Below are 15,184 nucleotides of genomic sequence, written 5' to 3' on the forward strand. Positions count from 1 at the left end.
GGGCTGAGCAGTACGCTCCCAAAGGTACAAAATGCAACTGGAGCTCAAATGCAAACTGCTGCGCTTAGATAGTCTAATTCTGAGCCTTTGAGAGCTTTACCTTTACGTTGGGTTTGTTTTTCCCCTCTTGAGAAATCTGCTGCCCAAAATTGTGCACTAAATCTCTCTGGGATTTGGAGGACAGTGGTACACTTGCCATTCAATTTCATTTTCTTTGCCATTGCATTGATTTGCTGATGTAAAGTTGAAGAAGAAATGGTACGAAAGAAAACCCTGGCGAGCGTTTGTTTCATTGTTTTAGTATTTAATCAGCTGCTGCATGTTCTATCTCACAATGTGAGAGCATGCAATTTTCCCCATTGAAAGCGGACAGGTGGAATACTACAGGCATAATCCAATCGGGTTTTGAAAGTTACTTTAAGCGTTCAGGCAGACAAGCTGTATTTTTATAGAGGAAAATGATTGATGCGAGCTACTCATTGAAAACACTTCACCATATAGTGTTCATAATCTGGAAATAGGTATTTTCTGGCTTTATTTGAAGAAATTCACAAATGCTCATGGAGAATTTGGATGTCAGAGCAGCCACTTATGTCAGTAACATTAGTTGATAAATCAGCTTTGCACAGCAGCCTTGAGAAACAGGTAATCATTGGGACGTGGAAGTATTTTAACATTATATGGCAGTTAACTTCTCCAGTTAAACTTTAGTGCAGTTAACTGAAGTGAGGAAAATCCCGCCTGACTCATCTTCCACCGTGGAGCTTTTGCAGGTGGACAGGACACAGTTGATGTTCCCTCTGATCCTGCAGTAGGACACGGGTTCAGGCTAAAACGCTGTGTAGAGGTCTCCTTCTTTCTAGCAAATAATATCTGTAAGGACAAACATGTTGTGATACTTCTTAGAAAACTTTTTTGGCTTTTAACTGAACTGCTTTCTAAACCAGAAGCTGTATCTCCACGTTTAACAGCCCTTTGTGGGGGTTTTATTATGGAATTTGCCTCTTTTTGAAATAAAAGTTTCCTCCGCAGCGCCTGGTTGAGCTGAGCTGCAGCTGCGCGACACTGTTCTTCAGTGCCAATTCCTCGGTGACCTGCCGAAGCAACAAGTGAGAAACAGGAGATATGGGAGAGAATGTTAACACTACCCTGATTGTATATTCATTTTTCTCCCCTCTCTTTTCCCTCTCCTGTAATCACTTCTGAACGTTTCAATTGAAATGTGCCTTGACTTAGTGAGGTTTGCTGTGGCTGCTTGGGCAGACTCTTTGCTTTTGGGTTAAATGCCGTTCTTTTGCTTCAAGGTGAAAGTTCAGACAGTCTCGTTGGCGGCCACAGGAAACCTCTTATCCAGAGATTCATTAAAACAAGGAGACAATTACTTGTAACAACCACGTGATATGGGAGGGAAGAGGAACTTGTAGCACAAGTGGCAAATAATGACCAGTAAAGTAAAAGCACAATTCATGTGAATACGGCAAATGAACATGTAACTGGAGAGAAAGATCAAGGCGGGAAGTGTTTTGAAGAGTTTAAGTGAATATAGACATTATAAATAAAAGGTGAGAGGGGACACCAGTGGTGAAACCAAACTGTTACCTTCAGCAATTTTTGTGCAACTTTCCACCGTTAAAAGCTTTTGAATTCATTAAGGTTGAATTCAGCTGCACATATTAAAACGTTTAGCTCTGGTGCAATGCTTACTGTCTCATGCTCTAGGATAAATACCTGTTTTTAGCACAGGCGATGCAAGCTTCAAATAAATGAAAGCAGACGTGGCCCCAGTTTTGTGCTGGGAGCGCAGGGAAATGTCAATGTTACACCAGTTTGCACTTAATTCTATCTGACATGGATGTGTGATAAATACCTCATGGTATAATTTTATGTATATTGATATTAATTTCCAGTAATTCCTCCCATGAAAATTCTGACTGGCTGGAAAAACGACCCCCTGTACATCTTAATCTGAGATGGGCTCATCTGTGAAAGCGCTTAGAGCTGCGGATCTCCTGGTGCCGTCGCTCCCGAGGTTCCAGCTGCTCCGTCCTCCAGACGCCGCCCTCCAAAGATGTTCGACAATCTCCTGTGAATCTCAACCAGTTCTTTTCTCGCTCTTTGCAGAATATTTTACTCCTTGCTGTTATTTATAAGCCAGCAGCAAGGAAGATGGCTGTGGTTTTTCAGAGAGATAGATGTATATTTAACTTGATGTTATCAGAGTTCTTCAGTCGTGCTGAAGAATGAAAAAATGAAGTTGCTCCAAGCCCTAAATTCCTGCAGGGAGGTAGGCACAGCTGTATTTCTCTTGCACTGCGTTTCTTTCAGTGCACCACAATTAAACCGGGCAAAACAGGAGCTTTCTGGTTTTGCTTGCCACATCTTGCACTATGGGCGATTTCCTTCCAATTAAGGAATTGGTCTTTCCCTTCTCCCCCAAATCTGCTTTTAATAAAGTGACATTAATAATTGTAATATGCACAGCCAGAAAACTGAGCTTTATACACATGTGATATACTTGTAAGTTTTCCCTGTCAAACAAATACCATATACTTGTTGCAAACAAGTTATATTTGTTAAATTTTAAGTTCCCTCCTTGCTGATTAATCATTTTCTTTTATGTTCTAGGTTGGCCTTGACCACATGAAATCAAACATAGTGCTGAAGTCTAATAGGACACAAGAAGTTGGTGTATTTTTTTGGTACGTAGTTAATCCCAATCCTGATGAGGTCCTGTATTAATGATTTACAGACCGAAATACAGCGCTTAAACGAGAGGGAAGCAGGAGTAAACTAGCCCTGTGAGATCTGCAAACATGTCTGGTAAACCAGTTTGCATTGCTGATTTTGAAGAGTATGCTAAAAAATTTCTCCCCAAATCGGTGTATGATTATTACCGATCTGGAGCAGATGACCAGGAAACATTGGCAGATAACGTAGCAGCATTTTCAAGGTAGGAGGATGATTTAAGGCTGGGGTGGGAGTTGAGGGATGTACATTCTGCTTTATTATTAGATGTGGTGCAATATTAGATTTTTTTTTTTCCGTGCGTGAACAAAACTCAGTTTTTCTGAAACTTTTTTTGGGTTTTGTAAAAGAACTCTAAATTCCTTTTCGGAACAACTGTTTCTCCCCTTTTATTCCTCCACCTAATAATTGCTGTCAAAAAGCAGTCCCTAAAAACTATTATTTGGCTCTGACAAACCCAATATTTAGTCAGTTGATGAATCTGTAGTTTCTGCATTTTGGGACATATTGCAGGCAAGGGATTCTTGTGGTGGGATTGTACCTTTTAGCTCCTGAGTCTGTTTTGCCTCTTGCTTGTTTTTCCTAAAGTGGATTTATTACGCAGCCTTCCCCGGTGAGCACAAACAGGAGCTGCATAAATCTCAGCTCTGGGGCTCAATCCTGGGTGGCCAAACTGTGTTTGGGGGAGTTTCCAGCAGAAATATTGTAAATGATGGGAACTATTATAATCCAGTTTGGACTTAGACTTCTCTTTGCTAATCTCTAAAGGCTTTGACTTTAATCCCTCTGAGTCTAACAAATCAAACCAAGATTTTTCCAGTTTGTTTTCAGTCTTTCTCACTCCCCACTTTGCTTTTCTGCTGTAGAGCAGCGATCGTACTTACTGCTCCATATCAGAAATTCAGCTGGAAACCCCATGCAGCTTTAGTCAGGCTCTAGGAAACTCAGTAGTAGTTAATTTAACAGGATCTCAAAGGCCAGATCACAGATATCAGCTCAGATCCCTAATTTTAGGAATATACATAAAAAAAGCTTTTTACTGTTGGGAGAAGAAAACTAATTTCCACTGTGAGCACTTATTCCAGATCTCTTAGTTCTGTGGGGGATCCCCCAGCACAGATTTGAAATCCCCTTGTGCTTGATGCTGTTTAAACACAAGCCAAAGGACTACTCCCGCTCCAAGGAGTAAATAGGAGTAGGAGAGGATGTAGTTGTGCTTGCTACTTTTTTTTTTTTTTAAAGTCATGATATTATGTGCCCTCATAAAACCCAAATGAGATGTTAAGGAAAGGACACTCGAAGTGCTCAAAGGCAATAAACTGTAGAAACAGTGCATTTTTACTATTAACCACTAGAGCTATTCATGGCCAAACACAAGTTGGATTTAATCTGGCCAGAGACAGGCTAACGCAAACCTGGGTATTTCCACTTGCTGTTTTGGTGTCAGTGGTGAGATAAGAGCAGTTCTGCTCTGAAGTTTCCTCCCACCACAGGGGCAGGTTCCTCTGATAAAACCTTGTTGCATCAGGCTGATCATCTGGGGGGTTCGGGGTCACCTCCTCTTTCCTGGTGCTTTCTGTGATATCTTCAATAAGAGCCTCCAGTTTTAGGTGTTCAAACCACAGAGCTTGCAGGCAGCCTGGAACTGAAGGGGATGTTAGTTAGCAGTGCATTGAACAGCCTGAGATATTAAAAAAAGAAAAAGTAAATGAAATTTGCAAGGTCCTGGTGTGGCTAAAAGGCCCTCGATGTCAGCCCATACCTTTGTGGCGCAAGATTTGGGTGAGCGAGGCTGCTGGGATAGACCTCATTTGAAGAAAAATCAATGTTGGGTGTCTCTGAGCTCTTAATGTTTTTGGTAACTGAATTGTTGCATTTATGGAGAAATAAATAGTTATTATTAAGGACAGATCTAGCAAATGAATGGCAGTTTCAATAGGGGCTGCAATATCTTTGGAATGAGCAGTGCGATTTTTGGAGCAGTGCAATCCATACCCATTAGATTATAAAATGAGTGTCCTGGCCTTTTGACAGCACAGGAGCTTAACGTACTTTGGACTGTAATCACATACCAAAGCATACAATGTGTTTGAAAGGCCAGCATTTAGGATGAGGTTAACACCAGTAACTCTTCTTTAGCTTCCAGTTCTACTGGGATTAAGGGAAAATCCAGAGGTCTCATTTCACTATCAGTGTGTTCCTGCAAAGGCTGCGTAATTATTTTTTATTCATCATTTTTAAATGATGTGGAGACAGCACTGGCCTAAGTGAGGCATTAAGGCCGGAGAAGATGATTTGGGATGTCAGAGCCTACATTATACCCTACGGGTCTGACTGTGTTCACCTTGCGCTTGCTCTGCGTCCCGAAACACCGTCTGTCCTTCCCACATCTGCCCTGTCTGCCGATTACATTCTCTGTCAAGTTGTCAAGGAACTGAGGGGCCTGAACGGAGAATAGATTTTATGACAAGGTCGGGATGCATTTAGCTTGATGCCATTCAAGAAATCAATCCGAAACCTCCCCTTTCAGCATTTGAATGTCTGTGTGTGTAGGAGCATGTTTCTGCTGAGCTGCTGTGACACGTTCTGCCGCTGACTCCCAGGCAGCCTTTGGGGAAAGATGCATTTTGTTGCCCTGTACAAGGAACAGCAGTTGCTTGTTTATCAGTGACAGCATCAATACGTATTTTTCTACAGATGTAGTTCGGTGCTAAAGTGACTTGGCACATACATAATTTAAATATTGGTTAAAAAAGCAAGGCTGAGAATGTGATTGGGGTCAAACAAGCACGTGAAGTTGCAGGGGGCAGAAAAGGAAAGGAATGTTTGCAATAATAATTGGGTTACATTTCTGCAATGTCTTTCACCTCACATTCACAGAGTGCTGCAAAAAGAGTCGCCGTGTGGATGGTAAGACACCCTGGGAGAGAAAATAGAGATGTTGTTATTATTTTTTCTCTAGCCAAAGCAGCCGTTGCTCAGCCTTGCACAGCACCAGCACCTGCTCTTACGATGAGCACTGGAGCTGTAGGGGAGATGAAGGCAGCAAAGTGGGTTGGAGCTGGGATGGTGACTGAACAGCGTGCCCTTGCCCAAACGTGCGGCTTGTGATGTCGTACAAAGGGTTTATTTAGCACGGGCTCGGAAGGGAAGCAAGAAGAGCCATTTCAAAACGTGTCGCGGTTTGAAAGTTTCAGCATTTTTCACAGCTGAAAATGAGTGGAGAAAGCAGTGAGTACTTCCCTCTTACCCAACTGCATGAGAAGTTACATTCTGAAGTTTTTGAACATAGAATGAAAAGGAAAAAAACCCTGCTGATCCCTCCTGCTTCCCTTTCCTCCTTCTTTCAAAACAGCATTAGCTGAAGTTGCCTGAATCGGGGTGCTCGCTGCGGCATCTCCTGCTTCCAGCTGGGAAGGAAGATGCGCTCACTCGCAATTGCTGATTGCAGCACGTGAGTGCGGACTTGGCTGGGAAAAGATGTGGGGGATGATGAGAAGATGAATACAAAAATTATACACGAGTCTTTTACAAAATATCCAGGAAATTTTTTCACTCCAAGACTTGGAAGAGCAGGTGGTGTGTGGCAGCCTAATGAAAGCGCGCTCTGGTTAGTGGGAAATAATGGCTCTGGGGTTGTGCTTGTTAAGAGCATTTCACTATGGCTTGTCCAGAAAATGCCTCATTTCAAGTGTCCAGCAAACACACACTGAAAACACCCATGTTTCCAAAGTAAGTTCAGATTTTATTTGAAGAATATAATACCAAGGTCATGATATATTTGGATGTTTTTCGTTGGAGCCAGTTAATAGTTATGAGTATTGACTTGATGTTGGTCTAAAGGATGTGGCCTGATAAGGTGTGGGAGGGAGAGCAAAACACACTGGAAGGGACATTTACTTTTAAAGTCTGGGGCTAATGACCCTGGGGACCCCAAAAAGCTCATGGACAGAGTAATTTGATGATACATAAAGCTAAATGGGAAGGAGGCTTTTGAGTTTGACTGTAAAAAGGAGCAAGTTGATTAAAGCATTTTTGTTTTCTTTATATTTGCTGCGAAAAGATGTCTCAGAGCTGGGAGAAAACCTTCAGAATGAGGATTAGGAAGAAAGGGGGAGAAAAAAAGAAGTCGTGTTTTCATTGTTCCACCCTCAGCCCATCCTCCCCTGAAAAATAACAAACCGATACAATAGCCTGAAAACAAGTCCGAGGAAACATACTTGCAGTGTGTGTTTTGGCATCGAATTGTACAGCTGACTCCCACAACCACACTTCTCCTTCCAAGCATCATAACCATCCTCCTGCTCCTGGAGAGCAGGAATGGCCCTGTGCTCTAGGGATGCAGAAATTCAGGTTTTGTCCTGGCTCTTTCCCAGGCTTCTTATGGAATTGTCTCTAGATCTTGCTATAAAATGAAGAGATTTTGTATTTATTTTGTTTTCTAACCTGTCAGCTTAATAGCCAAGCTCAAGCTGACCACTGCTCGCTGTTGGAGCGTAGTCTAAGGATAACAGTGGCTCTGGTTGCTGTCTCCTTGCTAGTAATAAGAATATCAGTTTCACGCTTTCTAATGCTGTGCGGGTTCAGCAGTACTAGCACTTAAGCTTTTAATTATATTTGTTAATTAAAATTTGATAGTCCTTTCAGAGGGAGGGATGCCTCAGTGAGAGGCTGATGTGTATCCTGCTCTGCGCTGGCTCGCTTCACCCATGTGGAGAGGCAGCCCCTGCTATTGCACCCCCTCTTGTGGCTTGTACTGACAGTGACTGCACTGCAACATCGCGTGGGTGGGCAGAAAAAGTCCGATTTCACAGGTATGCCCAACAATGCGACCCTATTAAGATAGATTTGGATATTGTGGTGTCATCTAGGTATTGTGATCTTGTTCTGCTGTTGTTGTGGAGGGGAAAAACATGTATTTGTGTGTGCAAGCATGTGACATCCAGCTTGATCACACTAAATTGTAATTTCAGGTGAAGTATATTTTAGCTTGCTCTGCTTTGGAATCAGTTTCCATCTGCACCCAGGCTGAAGACCCCAGTGCAGAGTGAAGCCTGACTCTGGGCTGATGTGGTTTCCAGCAGAAGTGTTGAAGGCAAAGCAAGGTCAGGAATGGTTGAGCAGATGCTGGGCCACATCACTCAAGGACTAGATCATAATTTGCCCTACTGGGAAAGCAGTTGTGCTGCTTGGTCTTTTTCTGCACCTGCATTTGGTCTTTTCCTGGAAACCTGGGGTCCTGTGGTGTGACGGGCTGTGCCAGGGGCTGCAGCTCCAGTTTCAGGGACCACATGTTGCACAGCAGCTGGTGACCGTTCGTTTCTGTGTTTTCTCACTGCAAAGACCCCATAGCTCAGGGAGGCCTAAGCATGCTGGCCAGGCTGGTTTTATCCCAAAGCCCCGTGTCTTTTTATTCCCTAGTCCATAGAAGGAATAACTGAGAGGGGCTGATAACTTCTTCTGTTCTTACACCCTCTGCCATCCAGTTCTGCCCCAGTGCTTTCAAGGAGGCTGAGACTCACCACAAATGTTATTATTTTTCAGCTCCTGTCTTTTCTTTATATTATACCAACCAATACTGTTCAAAGGCTTTTTGCTGCTTCTGCCCTCCATGGATTTTGTTCGCTCCTGGCTTTCCCTGTTTGGAGGGTCCCGCTGCAGCTCTGTGTCACGCAGTGAAGTTCTGCTCCAGCCCCAACGCACCATGTTTCTCCTCACAGCAGGAAAATCTCCTCCTTGCTCTTAGGAACTGTAAAGAACCCTGATGACGCCGGCTTTTTATTCTCCTTGTTTGTGCCAGATGGAAGCTGTACCCCCGGGTGCTCAGGGACGTGTCAGTAATGGACCTGTCAACCTCCGTCTTGGGGCAGAAGATCAGCATGCCGCTCTGTGTTGGAGCCACGGCCATGCAGCGCATGGCCCACGCTGATGGAGAGACGGCGACAGCTAAAGGTAAACCATGCAAAGTCCTACTCACAGCCAGCGAGGGAGGAACAGAGTCATTCTGTGCCTGCTGCTGTGACGCTCAGCTTGGGTTCTTGCTCCTGAGGCTGCGTCCCAGATTGGTTTGAGTTGCTGCTCAGAGTAGTCGAGCTTATTTTTTACTGTTTGCTTGGTTTTTGTGCAGGGATGCGAAATGCAATATGCAATGGGGAAACTTTGAAGAAAGGAATTGGTGTGAAATGCAAAATTTAAAACTATATCTATACATCTGTCTATACAATCTATAAATATAACTATATATATTGTCACAGCAACATTTTTCCTGTTACAGAACTGTTTCTAGACATTCAGGATCCTTTGCTCATCTGGGAAAAATGCTCATATTGGAGAGAGCTCTTTGATCACATCCCAGGGAGCCAGCGAGATAAGGGTCCCTCTGGGTTAGATGCTGCACAAAGATGTTGCCAGCATGGAGGCCACAGCCTAAAAGGCTGTGAGAAATGAGATGTTGGCCAGAAATCAGATGTAAAATGTCTTTTCCTCCTTTTATCTGAGTTGCAGAGTGACACAAAATCCGAGAAAGGCATCACAGGGTGTGCCTGTTGCATACAAACAGTGTTAGGATGTGTATTTCAATGCTCCAGTGCTGGTAGAATGAGAAAGGATACAAAACCTAAATAAATAGGCAATATTTAATGAACAGTTAATCCTGTGTGTGGTTGAGCAAGTCATCTAACAGTGTTTCCATGACCAATGCAAAAATTCAGAGTGTGAAGCGAGACTAACCTGTCCTGTGGTGGCACCTGCCCTCAATTCCCATTAAAACATCCTGTCCCTTGTGCAATGTGCAGCAGGATGGGCTGCAGCACAACTCTGGCAGCAACTTCCATAAAAGCAAATTTCTCTGATTTTATAGTATGTTTGGGGATGCATTTTTTTCCCCCTTCCCAAGAGATTTATTAGGAAGCCCAAGATTTTTATGCCTATTGTATGTACAGGCATGTTCCACATGATGGAGCTCGAATACCTTGAATTGGTTGGTGAAGCGGTGGCCGGTCGGACTCCTCGGTGCCGTCCTGTCCTTTGGCAGCTCTTGTGGGTTTTTTCTGGCCCAGGTTACGCTGGGCGGGAACTCAAGCATTATGCTGTTAAGTGCAAACATTAATGCAATGTTAAGAGCAAGATTTGAAACACAGAAAATTCAGGATGTTAGTTAATAAAAATTCCCACCGAAACTATGGCCTGGCATATTTTAAGGCATAAACCTCTTGAACCAAACAGTACAATAAGGCTGACTATCACGACTGAGTTATGGTTGTGGTAGATCCCAGAACATGCCAAAATTAAGTTGTTTGTACACTTATATTTTCAAGCCTTAACATATGATTATTGCATCTAATGTTCTTGGGTTTTCAAGCTGGGAAAGCTTGGTGTACAGGCGATGGCTTAAATGTGCCATCAAATAAACATATTCACGGGCGTTGGTAAATTTTTCAGGGCTTTCAAAGGCAAATGTAATTAAAATCACACCCTCTGTATTGCAGTAGCATTTCTTGTAGAAAAAAATACAGCTTTGGTTTAGTGCTCTGTACGAGGTGGAGTGGGGCATTTAGTGCCAAGCTTTTTGTCTGATGGGGATTAACTGTAAAGTACATGTTTGACTTAAAGTTTCCCTTAAACTTGTGACATTTGGGGTCGGGATTTGCCGCATCCAGCTTGTCTTAAACTCTGGGATAACTCTGAAACATGAGTGAGCAGATAGTTGGTTGCTCTAAATCAGCTTTCACTTCAGCTGCACTGATTTGCACAAGCCAAGAAAGCCTGATCCATAGGGTTGTGGCTTTTGCAAAGCCTGACATAATTCATAAGCCTGACTTATGGCTGAAGCAGGAAGGAAGCGATGCATGTTGTGGTGCAGGTGGCAATGACAACCCCTTCCTTCTGCCTTTTTGTACTTGGGGAATGATGCCTGGTGGCTTGTCTTAAACACGCTGTCAGTGGCAATTCTGTTTCATCAGTAAAGGATTTTTTTTTTTTTAAAAATAATTCTATTGTAATTTTAAAAGCTATTGGTGACAGGCCATCCAACAGAATGGAAGTTATTCCAAAGGTTAACTGACTCCACTCTGAGCAGAATAAGCTGTAATCATGGCCAAAATATGTACAGCTTCAACACCAGGTGTTGGATTTACTTATATTTCTGTTAGGTAGACTCTTTTCAAATAATTAAAAAAAATATTGTCTGTATAGGCTGTAATAAGGTTGATCCTCAGTGTTCTTTGACATGTCTGCATGGACCTGGAGCCCGTCCTTTGTTAAGAAAGTTCTCTTCTTGAAACAACTTAATGGACCTTGGCAGTATTTCCAGGTCTCTCCAAGTATATTCCCAAGCACTTTAGTTGTAGTTCATCAGTGTATGTGGCAATTTTCCAAATAATGGATTTTCTGTTCAGTAGAGACTGAAAAATTGGGAGGAAAATTGTTTTGGACTAACTGAAATGTTTAATTTGATCCAAAACACAATGTTTTATTTCATTTTCCTACTAGCTAATGCTTTTAGCCATAATTCTGGTTTGAAACAAAAGTGTTAGCTCAGAAGAAAACATTTCCATTTTGAAAATATCAACACATGACATTTTGACTTAGGTGAATTTTTCTTGCCCTTCCCACTCCAATTTCAACCTCTTGAATTAAAAATATTTGCCAAATGTGATGAATAATCTTAGCCACCGTTAAAGAACAAAAGGCTGTTCTTTAAACACTTCTCAACAGAACTTTTCTGATGATTTTCTACATGACTTTTTTCTGCTTGACCATCAGAATATTCACTATTCCTTCAAGCAAAGACATTGATTTTCTATCCTGACTACCTGCTGTGCTCACAAACTGATGCGATCCTCATGTCATCTCCCTGGAAGTGCAGCAGGACTCATGGTGCTGCCAATAGGACCCACCTTCAAGTTCACTAACATAAAATCTCGTGCACCAGCCAGCTGCTTAGCAAAAAATAGCAATACTTTTAAGCCTTAGTTGTTCATAAACAGATACGTAGCATCATTTTATTGAGACTTCTATTCTATTTATGTTGCTACTAATTACATATTTCTCTCCTACTGACCGATTACTTTATACGCTCGTGTTTTAGCCCAGAATATCTGACTTCTCTCCAACTTGCTGAAAATCAGGCTGTTCTCTTGGCCAGATTTTTTGAAAACAAGTTGCTCAGAGCTGCTGTTTTTATGTTTACCCTCTGTAATTGCTCTCAAACAGCTTTTTGAGTTGCTGCTGACGCAAGAGGGTTTCACCATCACCTGTGATGTGACTGCACTGTTTGCTTTGCCAAATAGAGAATAGGAATATCAGCTGAAAAACTCTTTTCCCCTCTGATTTAGTTCAGCTACTGGGAGGTCTATCATTTCCACTAGAGAGGGAGGAACACCTTTGTTCCTTCAGCTCTTAACACATTTGTAATGTGCTTCTTGGATGCTGCTGAGCGTTTGAATTCAGGTTCCTTGTGCTCATCCGACGTGCTCGTAACTGTGAGGGGGAGATCTTGCTTTTTGTGTTAACAGCAGAACTTTGTACCCATCTTTCACCTGTTATCTATGCAGTGGTCCAAAAGTATTGTTCATTTTGGAGTATGGCTACTCCGTAGTCATTGAGAGGACAGTATTTATACGGGATAACATGGCTTGGACTGACCTGGTCCTGATTTCCTCCCGAGACCGGCAAGGCAAGTGGACTTTCTGGTGTGAATATCCGCGAGCAGAATGACACGACAGCCCTCCTAGAGCAGCTGGATCCATTGTTGGCCACGTGGATTTTCCCTGCTGCCTCCAGCTTTCCTGCACAGATGATAAAAATGCCTTGTGTCAACAAAAAGATCGTAGGCACAACTCGCATGCAGTGGTTTGTGAGGGGTAAGTGAGGTAAAGCCGGGCAGGGGATTTCTCAGCCAAGTGTGTTTCGTCAAGAGAGTCATGTTAAGTACTTTAAACAACTTTGTTTCTTAGGAGATGTAGCTCCAAGGACACAGCTGCTTCTCTGGAGAAACACCACGGTGCCAAAAGGACATCATGTTGATCCCAAGCAATGTCCTCTGGCCCTTAACTTAGGGACAGTGGATTCACTGGTGGATTCAGGGAAAAACAACCACAGTGAGGGGCAGTTCAGCTGTTGTGCTTTGGAGGTGCCCCTAAAAGGGAAACCATGGGAATTTGCACAGTTAGAGAAAAGTAGCAAAGTTCCCATTCACATACAAGGTAACCCTGACAAAATATGCTTAAGCTGTGTCCTCCCCAATGTGTTGCCTCTGGGTTGTCCACAGGGACAAGTTCCATACCTGTCCTAAACCCCTTAATGAAGTGATGTCCCAGCAGAGGTGGGAGAGAGACTCTGAGATTTCGGGATGAAAAAAGGGGTATCGCTCTGTTCTCTGGGGGACTTCCCAAGTCGGTCCTGCCCTATGGTCAACCTTGATTTGTCACTATGTAAAATACTTCAGTTGAATTCCCCAAGAATGAGGAAAAACCCATTTTGATTGTGGTTTATGTTTCCTGGTGTGAAGATGTATCCTTGCCTGGGGCTTCCGTGGGTGAAGTACAAGCAGGGAGAGGCAAGGCTGAGAAACTGAGGCAGCCTTGGAGCTCCCCTTTCCCAAACAGCCCACCATGGCCCAATTCCAGTTGCATTTGGGCCTGAAATAAAGTATAATACATTTAACTTAAAGCTTTATCATTGTGATATCCAAAACTTCCCCAGCCTCCTGTGTGTGGCTAATGCTGCACTCGCTGCGCCGTCACTGACCCCAGCAGGAGCCTGTGATGTGTACAAAGGTAAATGTGTGCTTTGGGCAAGGCTCAGGATTAAAAGACGACCTGGAAATAAAAAAAGGCCTAAAAGCAATCTGAAATGGCATGAGGAAAGGCTGGCTTACAAAAATCCCATGTTTAAACTCTGGCAAATGTCACATGCTGCCGCAACAGCGTCCCATGGGGAATATGGATGCAGTACAGATTTGTAAGAATAATATTTGCAGCACCCCAAAATTGAAGTGTAAAATATAGTTGTTGGAGGAAATGAATTGCTTCTGTTTTCTTCGGCTAAATGTGCAAGTAGTGGGAGTGTATTTTTAGCCTGATTTGAGGTAGGGAAAAAAAGGAACCTGGCAATGCTTCTGGAGTATGTATCCTATGTTTTTGAAAGTTGACAAAATAAGCTTTAAAATGTTCAAGATAAATCACAGATTCACTAAAACTGGAACTTGGAATCTCTGAAACTTTGAAAAATGGTGTGTGCATGAACTTTGAATTTGAGCATCCAGATCCAAATTGAGTGTTGACCTCGTACTTTATCAGACAATTATTAACTTTACAGGAAAGGCGAGAGGAGTTTTTTGAGTGTGTTTTCATGAAAACGCCAAAACCCAGTTTGGGACAGTTGAAATCTGATTTAAGCAAACCAATTAAATCTAATCTTAAACAAGATTAAAGCACCATCTTCTCTATTGTCATGTATGCACATAAGTTGAAAGAACACAGTATTAATGTCTTAAATCTTCCATTCACTGAGTATGTTTTATTGTGCAGTTTGTTTTAATTTTTGCTTTTGCAACTACTCTTGTATCCTTAGGGCTGCGGATGTAGAGCTGAGAATAAAAGTAAGAATAGAAATGAATGGGCACCTAAAGGCAGATCGAAACCATAACATTTACATTTTTTCCCTTATCTGATCTGAGGGTTTTGCAATGGCAGGGTTTGCAAACTTCCATCTCATTCACGAACTTGTATTTGACAGAGAGACTGGAATGCGGATCCCTTGTTTCTATAGCATCACTTAATGGGCTTGATTTGGTAAATCACTTATTATGGGATTTGCAATAACCCACCACAGCTGGTTTGAACAGGACGTTAGGCATTCGGCACGCATACATTCCTCAGAATTAGCTCGTTTCTAGGTACTTAACCTGTGAAAGGAAGCTCTTTTTAGTCATTTTAAGGGGAGGAATGAAATAGTTACAATGTAGAGACTTTTGGTTCATTGCTACTGTGTTTCCACTGACTGAAAGCTGCCTGGTGGCCTTGGGAGGGTGTAACCAATTTGGTTGAATAAGCTGTTCATAAGTTTCCACTCTAAGAGACTTGTAATCCTTATTTAATAAAATGTTGTCATAAAGACCACTTTTTAATTCCTCGATGGGCTTGGAGATGACGTTTTGAAACAGAGGTCCATTTACATGAAAAGTATGCATACTGCGGTAGACCGAGAAACATAACGCTTTATATAATATTTTTCTGTTTTACAGTGTGTTGGCCTTTATTTTACATTAAGTGACAGGTTACTCCAAAAAAGAATAAGCGATAGATTCATAAAAATATAATTGTATGAGGTTAGCTGGTTTGTAGTGCAGCCCGGGTTGGAAATGACCCTGGGGAGGCAGCCGGGATGGAGCCTGTTGGGGCTCATTCCATGACATTTAACCTTGGGGTTGCCCACA

At 42.5% G+C, this 15,184-nt stretch overlaps 1 protein-coding gene across 1 annotated transcript in view; it reads left to right on the forward strand.

Annotated features, from left to right (window-relative positions):
- The first annotated feature begins 2,747 nt into the window (after positions 1-2,747).
- HAO1 (hydroxyacid oxidase 1) overlaps positions 2,748-15,184 on the forward strand; it is a 354,431-nt gene continuing 341,994 nt past the window's right edge. Inside the window, exons 1-2 of the mRNA XM_065059911.1 lie at positions 2,748-2,950; positions 8,546-8,697. Coding sequence (XP_064915983.1) covers positions 2,814-2,950; positions 8,546-8,697 — 289 coding nt within the window. The 5' untranslated portion in view covers positions 2,748-2,813. The remainder of the gene's footprint in view (positions 2,951-8,545; positions 8,698-15,184) is intronic.

Source organism: Columba livia, chromosome 3, assembly GCF_036013475.1.
Source record: "Columba livia isolate bColLiv1 breed racing homer chromosome 3, bColLiv1.pat.W.v2, whole genome shotgun sequence".
Lineage (NCBI taxonomy): Eukaryota > Metazoa > Chordata > Aves > Columbiformes > Columbidae > Columba > Columba livia.